Raw genomic sequence first — 13,906 nt, 5'->3', positions numbered from 1 at the left:
ACACACACACACACACACACAGTAGGTAAATTAGGTATTCCATTCATAAAATGTCCATAATATGCACAGTAGTGTGTGCGTCTCTCTGTGTGTCTCGGTGTGTGTGTGTGTGTGTGTCGCCCTCTGCTGGTGTGTGTTTGGCGTCTGCAGAAATGACTGAAGTTTCTAAAGAGACGAAACACTCCTCCACACCATCTCGTGTGTGTATTTCCCATCAAGGGTTTTATTTGTTCAGATCAACAGAATCAGCACAGCAGATATAAAACATCAGTCAAATTATTTCTCATAATCCATTAATCAATTATTATTCAATTTATTGACACCTGTGATCCCACAGAACTGCAGATCTCATTTGTGTGTGTGTGTGTGTGTGTGTGTGTGTGTGTGCGTCAGAGGTTCAGGATTAGTAAAAATATGAAACTCAAAACCTGTTGAGCATCTTCATTAGATATTAATAAACAATATGAAGTGTTTCTCTCAACACACACCATATTTCATATTTCTGAATGACACAACGTAAAACATCCACACATTTATTCGTAAACAAATAATAAATAACTTAAATATTCCAGCAAACAGTGAATACATGTTTTTGTCACACGGGTTGATTGACATCAATAAACTTCTGACTGTATCATAACACATCAAATATCATATCAGTGTGGCCGGTATATTCCAGCGCTCCTGGAGTCCCATGATGCTATCAATTAATTTAATAATAAATATGTCACATTAAAATAAATAAATCATTTACAACATTAAAACAATAAAACACTTGTTAACCTGCATGTCATTAACAGTGAACATGTGAATGTGTTGTTCAATTATTGAAATATTATTTTTCTAATATTAACTGTATTAAGAGTTTGTGAATCCCTGGTTTAGAGGATATACGGATGTGGAAGCCCATTCCCAACACATAAACAGCTTTGGAAAATCAATTCTGAGATAGAAGATCTAAGTTATGGCTTCAAAGGTTATAATTGTGAGAAAAAAAATATGACTTAAAAACACAAAGTGAAAATGTGTTATAATTATGACAAAATATTGAAATTGACATCTCAATTTGGACTTTTTACTCTCATAATTATCTCATTATGAATAAATGTCATAATTTTGTCTATCATATCAACTTTTTATGTCAATTATAAATTAGTATGTCTTATTATGTAAGAATTGTGACTCAATTTTGACTTGAATTTTCCCAATTATGATTTAAAAATGTAAATTTCAGTGATTTCTGTAACTGACACAAAGTCAAAATTATGACTTAAAGGTGCAGTGTGTAATATTTATGAGGATCTATTAACAGAAATGCAATATAATAAACATAACTCTGTTTTTAATACCTTAGAATGAGCCGTTTCTATCTACACACACGCGGGTCCCGTACAGGGAAGTCGCCGCCATGTTTCTACGGAAGCCCTAAGCGGACAAACTCTTCTACAGAGCGCTAGCTACTCTCTGCTGTCTCAGATGACGACATTGTCCTGTGTGGGCCACCGTAGCTTCTCTATGTGCTCTGAAACGGAGGGATGAGCGGTGGACGATTCACAACCTCACCACTAGATGCCGCTGAAACTTACACACTGCAGCTTTAACCCTCTGGTGCTCTTCATCATTTCTGACTGGAAAACTTTCTGTTTTGAAATGTTAAAAATCACAGCTTCATCAGAATGATATGAAACTTGGTGACTTTTCTAGCATTAGGGATGTAAACACACAAAAAAAGGTCATGATTCGAGCATGCTGAGTGGTCGTAAAAAAATTCTCCCACTTGTACTCTTCGGTGGGAAATCTGCAAAAACACAAATTCACAAAAAAATCTATATTTCTAACAAAATAAAAATATCTAAAACTTTATAATAAATAGTCTTTGAGATTTTTTAAATTCTTTTTTAGGTGTCCGGGAAGACGACCAATGCAACCCCTAAACGAAGAGCACCAGAGGGTTAAATATGACAGATCATAATCATAGATTTTTCAATGAATCATAGAAATTATAATTATGACTCAATTTCAGCTTTACCTCGTCATTTTAACTTTTTATGTCATAATTATGACCCTTTCATAATTATTAATTAGCATGTCTTATTACGCAATAATTGCGACTGTCTCAATTTTGAGTTAGTATATCCTAATTATTACGTTTTTCCTCATAATTATGACAATGTCATAATTTCAACAATCTCATAATTTTGATTTTGTCATAATTGACTTTTTAATCCCACAATTAATTACAATTATTCTCATTTTTTTTATCTCTTAATATCGACTCCTAATAATTGACTTAGTATGTCTTAATTACGACTTTTCCTCATAATTATGACTTAATTTCAGCTTTACATCGTCATTTTTACTTTTTATGTCATAATTATGACTTTCATAATTATTCATTAGTATGTCTTATTACGCAATAATTGCGATTGTCTCAATTTTGAGTTAGTATATCCTAATTATTAGGGGAGAACCGGGGCAAAAGTAACACTTTTGAAGTAACAACGCAATTTTCTCCGAGCCCTGAATACATTTGCATTTCAAGCTCTGACGGATCTGCCAAATATCACGTGATTCCGTCATCGTTTCCCGCGGTTAGGTCCGAAATGCAGTTTTCAAGTACGGCATGTAAATGAATGAAGCGGTACTTTTTTTCTAATTACAAGTTGTGTGTCTTGTTTCATGTGTCACAGTAATGATCAATCTGGTGATTTAGTGCTGTTACACACCCTGAAGGTTTGTCTTTTCAGAGTTTTTCAGTATAAAAGTAAATCGTGTTTAAATGTCAGGACTTCCTGTCGGGACGAAAGTAACACTTGTCACTTTTGTCCCGCTATTATATATATAATGCATATTATGCACATTTAATTTAATTTCATTTTTATATTGTTCATACTGTTGAAGAAAAAACTTATCAAATAGATTGACATTGCAAATAAAAAATATTCTAAACAATTCAAGTTTGTACTGTACATTTGAAACATTTGATGAACTTTAACATATAAAATGAAAATGTAATTTAATAATTTTTTTGCAAAGATAAAGGACAAAATATGTTTGCAGTTACACATTAACCAGGTCATAGTCAGGTATGTTTAATAAAAACAAGAGTAGCACCAAAAAATCTAGCTTGTGTTGTTGTGTTACTTTCGTCCCACCTGATGGGGTCAACAGTAACAATGTGCAGCTTATGTTCAAAGTGAAATTATACTGTAGTCGTTCTACATTTGTACAAAATACCACCTGCTATTGATAGACCACACTTGTGAGTTATTGACCACAGCAAAAATATATCTCAGTCTAAAACATTATCTTTTAAAATTACGATTTTCTGAAAAATGGTACTTTCGTCCCTGCTCTCCCCTACATTTTTCCTCATAATTATGACAATGTCTCTCATAATTTTGATTTTTTCATAATTAGGACTTTTCAATCCCACAATTAATGACGTCATAATCTCAATTTTTTATCTCTTAATATCGACTCCTCACAATTGACTTGGTGTGTCTTAATTATGACTTTTCCTCATGACTCGAGTTAGATTTCTGAAAAGTTGAGGGTTGTGTCACAGATTGCCCAGGGCATGATTTGATCAGTTATGCTCAGATCACCTGCGGGCGGTTCTCAGATCACCTGCGGGCGGTTCTCAGGCTGCGTCCCAATTCGCCTACTTATACTACGTCCTAAAAGTATGTACTCTTTTTGTGAAGAAAAAGTACATACTTTTGAGTGTGTAGCAGAAGAGTATGCAAGCTTTGGGACATACTACTTCATCATCTTTAACGGACTCTGTTACGTGCGTCCCGTCACCGTTTAAAATGTCAATCATCGTCACAGTTCAAATCCCCCACTTTAAATTTAATTTCCTACCGTATTGGAGAGAAATGTAGTCGCTCGTTGATCTGCCTTTCGTGGGTCTTTAATGCAGAGACTCCTCTCATGTGTTTAATGGGCAAACGTATCATTACAAAAGTTCTCAATGCTGCTGCAGGTGAAATATAATGTGGATAATATTGAATAAATATCTTTTCGTCCGGTTAAATACTGATAATTGCTCACTCAAACCACTTTATCTAATCCTCTCCACTTAACCGTCAGACTCGCGTAACCGTCATGTTTGTAGTTTTTTAAACACTTTTTATCCGCGTTTGTAGTTCTAATCGAATCCTCGTCCATCTCGCAATGGGTTGTGGGCAATATCAGCCGTTAGAGTGCGCATCGATCTGCACTTCGGATTCTGACCGGAAATAGTCGACCATCCGGGAATCTTTGGAATACTTTTTTCAACATACTAAGATTTGGGACATACTAATTCTTTTTTCGAATACTATTTAGTACGGATAGTATGCGAATTGGGACGCAGCACACGATCACCTGCGGGCGGTTCTCAGATCACCTGCGTGCGGTTCTCAGATCACCTGCGGGCGGTTCTCAGATCACCTGCGGGCGGTTCTCAGATCACCTGCGGGCGGTTCTCAGATCACCTGCGGGCGGTTCTCAGAGAGCTGGTGTGGACGTCACAGATGTCGAACCACTGCTCGTGCACGTGCCCGCGGGGCATCAGGCCGTTCAGCCGCGCGCCCCGTCTGCCATCTCTCACCACGCGCCAGAACCACGAGCCCTTCAGCAGGAACACCGTGTTGTGTGTGTAGGAGAAGTACGCCGCGTCCAGGTTACCCAGCGGGTGATCCCCGGGGACGAGCGCCGGAAACACCGCGGAGAGGCTTTGTGGAGAAGAGGAAGCCAAGCGGTTCGCGCGCACATCAAACCTGAACACCTGGAGATTAATATTCCACTGTTACTATTGTCCAAACGCAACGTGTAAGTGTAAAACATGAGCAGCCGTTACCTGAGAGCCTTTAAAAAAGTAGATATGAGCGTCTCTCCTGTCGTAGAACGCGGTGTCCACCGGTCCAGACACGCCGGGAAAGCCTTCAGAGATCAGACGAGGATACGAGCGGCCGTCTGCGTCCTCAGAGAACACCTGATCATTCTCACCGTCATAACGCCAGAACTGCACACCTGCAACCACAGCAGAGCATGCACATCTCAACCGGATACACACACACACACACACACAGTACATACAGCATCATCAACACTCCAAACATGCCCCAGCGCTGGATCACTGAATATTGAGGACTCATTCATTCAATCTAAGAAGTGATCAAGGGCCATGCAAAATACTAAATGCAAAATAAAAATTCACAATTCAAAATAATGCAAAAAACAAAAGCAAAAGGTGTAAAAGCTAATGCAAAGTAATGCAAAATATGCAAATGCACAATGCAAAGTAATGCAAAATATGCAAATGAACAATGCAAAGTAATGCAAAATATGCAAATGCACAATGCAAAGTAATGCAAAATATGCAAATGCACAATGCAAATGCACAATGCACATTAATGCAGCAAATGCACAATGCACATTAATGCAGAATATGCAAATGCACAATGCAAATTAATGCAAAATATGCAAATGCACAATGCAAATTAATGCAAAATATGCAAATGCACATTAATGCAGCAAATGCACAATGCACATTTATGCAGAATATGCAAATGAACATTAATGCAGCAAATGCACAATGCACATTAATGCAGAATATGCAAATGCACAATGCAAATTAATGCAAATATGCAAATGCACAATGCAAATTAATGCAAAATATGCAAATGCACATTAATGCAGCAAATGCACAATGCACATTTATGCAGAATATGCAAATGAACATTAATGCAGCAAATGCACAATGCACATTAATGCAGAATATGCAAATGCACAATGCAAATTAATGCAAAATATGCAAATGCACAATGCAAAATAAAATGAAATGTTGGGAGCTGTCAAACGCACATTACCCGCTTTGAGCTTGTACAAAATGCTGCCGCATGGGTTGTTGGGAATGGTGGGAAAAAGCAGAATGTTATTCCTTCTTAGCGTCTTTAGGTTGGCTACCAATACATTTTAGGATACAGTATAAGATTTTGCGATATGTTTTTAGAGCACTTCAGAATCTTTATCTGAGCTTAACTGTCACCGTCCCACAGGTGGGACGCCTGGCACTCTTTTTTTGATCACCTTTTTTTCGTATCATATATTTTAGTAATTATCATAAGTTAGGTATCATTTGAAAGCTTACAAACTCAAAAATCATCCTGTGAAAACTGTTTTGAAATCGGACATTGTGTTGCCATGGAAACATTACTCTAAATTAGTCTAGCGGGCTCCTCCCCCTAGTGGGCGGTGTCATGTTTCATATTACTACATTAATTTTAACTACTTTATAATCTAAATCTTTTCCAATCTTGACAAAACACATATCGTCGGAAAGGTCTGAGTCTGTTTTGTGATGGAAGTGATATTTGGACAGAAATTTACAGGAAAATGCATCAAAAAAAACAATCAATGGAATTTGAATGACACCCGGTGGCTGTTTTTGGTACAGCGCCCTAAACAACATCTCATGGGGACTTTAATTTTTGTGATATCAACTTCAAATTAGGAACACAAGTTGGTTAGACATATGGCTTTGATTTTATAGTAATTTTAGAGTAACATTGTTTTTGTAAAATATATATTTTATATGAAATAAAAAATATTTAGTACAGTATTTTTCATTTACAGTAAATTTAAACTTCCATTTAAAAAGAGACCAAACTTTGGTCTATATTCCAAAGTATTCTTGAATTACAGCCCTTTAAGTTTGGATAGTGGGTGACAGTTAAAGGGTTTTAAGCCCTCCAGTGCAGGCGTAAGATCAGCAAACAGGTTTCTCAACTGTTCCTCGTGCGGGGATCATGCTTTCTCAGTCGCTGGTCCTAGATTGTGGAATAATCTGCCGGTGGATGTTCGATCTTCCATAAATCAAAATGTTTTTAAGGGCCGCTTAAAATCGTATCTGTACTCTCTGGCATTTCAGTACATCAGAACATGGATGAGTTGTGTTTTGTCTTGTTGTACTGTTGGTGTTTTTGCAATGTACAGCACTTTGGAACTACAGTGGTAGTCTGTAAGGTGCTATATAAATAAATAAACAAACAAACAAATAATATGCAAATGCACAATGCAAAATATGGAAAGGCACAATGCAAAATATGCAAATGAAAATTAATGACAAATATGTAAATGTAAAAATTGCAAATGCACAATTCAAAATAAAAATGCAAAATATGAAAATGCACAACACAAATGCAAAATATGCAAATGCACAACGCAAATTAATGCAAAATACGCAAATGCAAAATATGCAAATGCACAATGCAAATGAATACAAAATACGCAAATGCACAATGCAAATTAATGCAAAAATGCAAATGCACAACACAAATGCAAAATATGCAAATGCACAACGCAAATTACTGTAAAAATGCAAACGCACAACTCTAATGCAAAATATGCAAATCCACAATTTATGCAAAATATGCAAATGCAAATTATTGCAAAATATGCAAACATAAAAATTGCAAATGCACAATGCAAAATAAAAATGCAAAATATGCAAACTACACAATACAAAAGTACACCGTTTACTGCTGGCGCTCAATCTGTATCTTTAGGGGCATGATCTTCTGCTGTAATCTCCATGTTCAGTGCGTCTTTATTAGTCTTTCGGATATGATTATGTTTCTGGAACTCTTAGGAAGTAAATGAATACCTTTAAAGAAGTACACGGCGTCTGTTCTGCGGTTCCACACGTGAACACAAGCGTCGACTCCGCCCGAGGGCAGCCCGTGCCAGCCCAGCTGCACGGCCACCGGGTCCCCGTAGCGCGTCCGGTTATTGCGGTTCTCATACAGCCAGTACCAGCCGTCCCGCATGAAGTATGTGTTAAACCGCACCACCACCTCGCCATAGGGCGTCTGCTCCTTCCTGATCCAATCGAACGCGGTGCTGAAGCGGCCCGTGCAAACACCTGACAGACAAAACAATAATGAAATATTAGATTTCTATTAAGAACACAAAGCCCATTAGTGTGTGATGGGTAATGCCACTTGTTTTCTGCATAAAGCGCTGTAGCTGCAGGCTCACCGTACAGGCTCTGAATGGACTTCCTGTCCATCCAGTCGATCTCGAATCCTCCGTCCTGAGGAAGGTAACTGGGCTGCATGATGGAGCCGGGCCGGTACATGTGAGGAAGCCCTAAAACATGCCCGATCTCATGAACCGCCACCTGAACCAAACACACCACACATCACAGACTCAGAGATTCAGACGTGTCCCTTTCAGAGATTACAACAGAAATAGGTGTTTTTAGTTTTTTATTGTATTCAAATAAAAAAAAAATTCAAATTGGACAAGAGAAATATCTCTTGCGGCGTCATCTCTTCTCTGATGATGAGGGGCGGGGCCATCTGTCACTCACATGAGATCCACCAATAGCAAACCACAGCCAGCCAATCAATTCCCCACAGACACAATCAAGCCCCGCCCCTACATTTGTTCTTGTTTGCGTTTGACTTACGTTTCATGCTGATTTTAACTAAGGCCGTTTTCATACCTGAGAGTCCACACCAAGGTCTGAACCGAAGTTCATGTTTTGATACATTTGATACTTTCGGTTAGTTTTGGTTTGGTTTCACACTAAAGAACTGAACATGACACACGCGTGTCCACTCGTCTTCATCATGTGAGCGGCATCTGGACTGTGATTGGTTTGTAAACAGACGTGCGTCTGACGTCAAGAGTGATTGAACAGACTCATATCGCCGCCACTAGTGAACTTTGCATTGCTGGACTATTTTCTTTTCGTCATGTTTAAAAGTGGACATTTCAAGCTTTATATTCACATATTTCTCATGTTTGTGAGACGAGTATCTGCTGAGTTTCGCTCCAGTTCATGTAAAGCATGTGATCGCTCCCGCGATTATGGTCTGCTATAGACTATTAGCTTCTTATTTATTAAATCCAGGCAATTATCTGATGAAACTTTGATTTAAATGAATATACAATTTATACTAAACGAAATTCACATTAAAGAAAGGCTTTCTAAGCCAAATCATACAAAATTTCTTTTTAAATCATTTCTAACCTTCTGTCTTCTGACATATTGCGCATCTTTTCACTTTTCATAATCAATGCAGCCGAGATGAAATTTAAAAATAACATTATAATATTTAAACATAAACAGGAACTTCCTGTAAATGCTCTGAAAGTCTGAACCGTACAGAAAATGCTTTCACACTAGAAACCAACCGAAGCTTTGTTCAGTTTGATCCGGACTGAGACGACCTCTTTTCATCAGACCACATCTCGTCTGTTTGGTCCGGCCTGTGGTCAGGGGAGATTTCACACCGGCCATTTTGATCCGGACCAAACTGAAAAGTCCGAAAATCCAGACCAAACAAGGTGTGTGTGAAAGGACCCTAAGTGAACCTACTCTGGTTTCTCTGAGCTGTTATAGGTTAGCACATGGTCTCACGTTACCTTCAGAAGACTGATGCCGCTGCCCGTGTTCGGGACAGTGAAATGTTCATCATCATCGAAATGAATGTCTCCGAGGAACCACGCGTGAGCGAACTCTCGGCCCGCGCCGTCAAACCGCTGAGAGCAGCCCAGATGCCGGCCTGTAGGGGGCAGCAGAGGCTTCCATTAACACAGAGTTAGCCACACATTTCCCTAAAAGAATGAAGTCACACAAATGCTGCGTCCGAAATCGAACACTTCTCTACTATTTAGTGTGTTAAAAACATTCACAACAGAGTAGTGTCCGAATTCATAGCATTCGAAAAACAGTCTGAAAAGTTCCCGGATGAGCTGCTACTCCCGGCGAGATTCTGAAGTGCGCATACGATGGACACTTTACTATCCCATGAGGCCACGGGACACGATTATGAATGGAGGTGATGGGACGCAACTGACGCCGTAGGTCACATGATCATGACAACATGGCGGATGCAGTACGTCCAGATTACATTCATATTAGATAACAATAACTAGAAAACCATGTCAGTGGGCAGATATGACTGATAAAGTGTTTCCATTTTTGTCAGTGAAGACATATGTTTAACTGATATTTATATGTTTTAGGAATAATTTTTGTAGACATGTTAATTTACTGAAGGCTAACAGGAAAGATTGGTCACTAAATGTATTAAATTAATTCACAATATGCACACATTCATTACTAATCTTATGCCCAATACAGGCTGAAAAAAGCTTTTTTATTTACCGAGAGCTACACGTGGAATTATATTAATTTACAATATGCACACATTCATTACTATTAATCTTATGCCTAATCTGAAGAAAACGGCTTTGTTAATATTTCTTGTTTGTTAATTATATTATAAATGACATTACATAGGCCTATTTCAAATCAAAATGGCGAAATTAGACAAGTTTATTAATTTGCATGAATATTTTTGTCATTTGTTTAACATTTCTGACTTACAGAAGCAGCTCAAATATGAAATAATTGTAATATTTCATAACAGCCTCAACAGCATACTCTGATTTGATTGGTTTTCTGAAATATTTTGACATTGACGAGTGGTGAGAGACCAATGAGAGCCACCCTAGAACCGCCCCTGGTGACGCCCATGACTGACCTGTCCCAAAGCCCAGTCTGATGTCAATGTCTTCCAGAGGAGAGTGGACGTCCTCCACAAACTGCAGCGGAGACACTTCGCTCCACATGCGGAAGGCCAGTCTGAAGATGTACTTCTGCTCATCGATGGACAGCTGACTGCTGTAGCCCTCCCCGATCAGACGCCATGTTAAGAGGCTCTTGGAGAACGCCATGTGACCCGTCCACTCGCCGGCGTCTCTCTTCGGCCGGCCCTTCAGAAGAGCGGCCAGCTGACCTTTCTTCCTCACGGGGGCTTCAGTATTACTGGCAGAGGTGGACAAAGTACACAACTCTATCACTGGAGTAAAAGTAAAAGTACGACTGGTCAAATATTACTCCGTTACAAGTACAAGTTCTAAAAACAGATTTTACTGAAGTAAAAGTACTGGGCCCATATTCATAAAGAATCTTAATGCAAAGAGTAGCTCCTAGTGACAACTTTCTAAGAAAATTCCTAGAAATGTGGGCGTTTAAATTCGCATGCGAAATTTTCGCACGTCAAAAAATAAATTCGACCTCACGTTGTGTCAATCACGCTTGCACACTGCCTCCGAAACTTTCGTCCGTCAAAAAAAAAAATCGGAACAGGTTTGATTTTCTGCGTTTTTCGCATCCGTTTTCCCATCTACAGTGCTGATGCCCAGCCTAAAACTGCTGGCAATGCTGGTGAATGAATCGCCATTGCTCCTCAGATACCTACAATTATATATACAAATATTATTGTATCAAAAATACTACTAATATTATTATATCACAGCTATAATTATAGCACACCAAGTCCCTTATTGATGGTCTGGTACCGTTTGATGTGGTTTAAAGCCCTTTTGAAGCAGTACTGAACCTCTCATTTGGACCTTGAACCGTTTGGAGGCCATTGACTTCCATTATATGGAGAAATATCCTGAAATCTTTTCATCAAAATCTTCCTTTCTTTTCGACTGAAGACAGAAAGACATGGATATCTTGGATGACAAGGGGGTGAGTAAATTATCAGCTAAAGTTTATTTGAAAGTGAACTATCCTTTAAGTACAGATACAAGTAAAGTGTACTTAAGTACAGATACAAGTAAAGTGTACTTAAGTACAGATACAAGTAAAGTGTACTTAAGTACAGATACAAGTAAAGTGTACTTAAGTACAGATACAAGTAAAGTGTACTTAAGTACAGATACAAGTAAAGTGTACTTAAGTACAGATACAAGTAAAGTGTACTTAAGTACAGATACAAGTAAAGTGTACTTAAGTACAGATACAAGTAAAGTGTACTTAAGTACAGATACAAGTAAAGTGTACTTAAGTACAGATACAAGTAAAGTGTACTTAAGTACTGATACAAGTAAAGTGTACTTAAGTACAGATACAAGTAAAGTGTACTTAAGTACTGATACAAGTAAAGTGTACTTAAGTACAGGACTCAAGTAATTGTAATGTCCACCTCTGATTACTGGATGTGTGTGTGTCGCTGGCATTGGCAGCATCGGTGGGAGTGTGTGTTGTGGTAATGTTGGACTCCAGTTCCTCCTCCTGGTCCGGGACGCCACATCTGGGTTTATTCATGGCCGCTTTGGTGGCGTCGTCAAACACACCCGTGACCGGGAGACCAGACACCCTCTGGAAGTCCTTCAGCGCCGCGATGAACTGGACATCATCAGAACCGCTGGACCGGGATGTGGATCCTCCCTCCTGAAGGTCCAGAGAGAGACTGACCTCCATCTCTCCTGACGCGGAGATCTGAGGATCATCCCCATCTCCTGCTTTAATGAACCCATACCTGGACAGAAACCGCTGGAATAACACACACACACAGAGAGAGAGAGAGAGAGAGAGAGAGAGAGAGAGAGAGAGAGAGAGAGAGAGAGAGAGAGAGAGAGAGAGAGAGGCGGAGATCAGTAGAAATACATCACTTACTCAACTACAGACAGAACGATAGAGATCTACACCATCCCTGAGTTCAGGTGTTCAACACTTCATGGCCACAGGTGTGTAACTCCAGCTCTAGGCCTGCAGACGCTTCTTTTTTGTAATTTATTTTTTTATTTTATTTAGGAGTTCAAAACTTACAACATAGGGTGAACACAGAACGCAACAACGAAACCCAAAAACAACATTAAAACAGCAGTAATAATAACAGCAATGAAAAATAAGCAGAAATGACAGATGATAATAGTAATAATATAATAGTAATAGTGGAAGTATTTAAATAGTAAGAGCATGTATAATAATAATGATAATAATATTTTGTGATGGCAGCAACAGTAATATCAGTAATAATAATAACAGTAATAATACAATAATGATACTAAAGATGGTGATAAGTTGGGTTGACGGAATTAGTAATATCAATAATAATAATAGATAACATTGATAATAATGATAATAACAACAGTAGTAGTACTCATACAAAAAGATAATATATATATATATATATAATACTTAAACAAACAAAAAAAAATTATTGACAGAAAAAACAATAATAATGCGCATGCTGAGGGTCACAGAGCGGGGTCAGCGCATGCTGAGGGTCACAGAGCGGGGTCAGCGCATGCTGAGGGTCACAGAGCGGGGTCAGCACATGCTGAGGGTCACAGAGCGGGGTCAGCACATGCTGAGGGTCACAGAGCGGGGTCAGCACATGCTGAGGGTCACAGAGCGGGGTCAGCGCATGCTGAGGGTCACAGAGCGGGGTCAGCACATGCTGAGGGTCACAGAGCGGGGTCAGCGCATGCTGAGGGTCACAGAGCGGGGTCAGCACATGCTGAGGGTCACAGAGCGGGGTCAGCGCATGCTGAGGGTCACAGAGCGGGGTCAGCACATGCTGAGGGTCACAGAGCGGGGTCAGCACATGCTGAGGGTCACAGAGCGGGGTCAGCGCATGCTGAGGGTCACAGAGAGCGGGGTCAGCGCATGCTGAGGGTCACAGAGCGGGGTCAGCGCATGCTGAGGGTCACAGAGCGGGGTCAGCGCATGCTGAGGGTCACTGAGCGGGGTCAGCGCATGCTGAGGGTCACAGAGAGGGGTCAGCGCATGCTGAGGGTCACAGAGCGGGGTCAGCGCATGCTGAGGGTCAAAGAGCGGGGTCAGCGCATGCTGAGGGTCACAGAGAGGGGTCAGCGCATGCTGAGGGTCACAGAGCGGGGTCAGCGCATGCTGAGGGTCACAGAGCGGGGTCAGCGCATGCTGAGGGTCACAGAGAGGGGTCAGCGCATGCTGAGGGTCACAGAGCGGGGTCAGCGCATGCTGAGGGTCACAGAGCGGGGTCAGCGCATGCTGAGGGTCACAGAGCGGGGTCAGCGCATGCTGAGGGCCAAAAAGAGCGGGGTCAGCGCATGCTGAGGGTCA

At 40.0% G+C, this 13,906-nt stretch overlaps 1 protein-coding gene across 1 annotated transcript in view; it reads right to left on the bottom strand.

Annotated features, from left to right (window-relative positions):
- Positions 1-4,477: 4,477 nt before the first annotated feature.
- The window catches only part of mmp21 (matrix metallopeptidase 21), a gene marked incomplete at both ends in the record, with an annotated part of 10,484 nt that continues 1,055 nt past the window's right edge, over positions 4,478-13,906 (bottom strand). The window contains 7 exons of the mRNA XM_079846204.1: positions 4,478-4,774; positions 4,847-5,019; positions 7,655-7,912; positions 8,029-8,170; positions 9,424-9,563; positions 10,548-10,831; positions 12,003-12,352. Coding sequence (XP_079702330.1) covers positions 4,478-4,774; positions 4,847-5,019; positions 7,655-7,912; positions 8,029-8,170; positions 9,424-9,563; positions 10,548-10,831; positions 12,003-12,352 — 1,644 coding nt within the window. The remainder of the gene's footprint in view (positions 4,775-4,846; positions 5,020-7,654; positions 7,913-8,028; positions 8,171-9,423; positions 9,564-10,547; positions 10,832-12,002; positions 12,353-13,906) is intronic.

This window comes from Gobio gobio (assembly GCF_949357685.1).
Source record: "Gobio gobio genome assembly, chromosome: 20".
NCBI classification, from domain to species: Eukaryota; Metazoa; Chordata; class Actinopteri; order Cypriniformes; family Gobionidae; genus Gobio; species Gobio gobio.
This window is presented reverse-complemented; position numbering and strand designations above follow the sequence as displayed.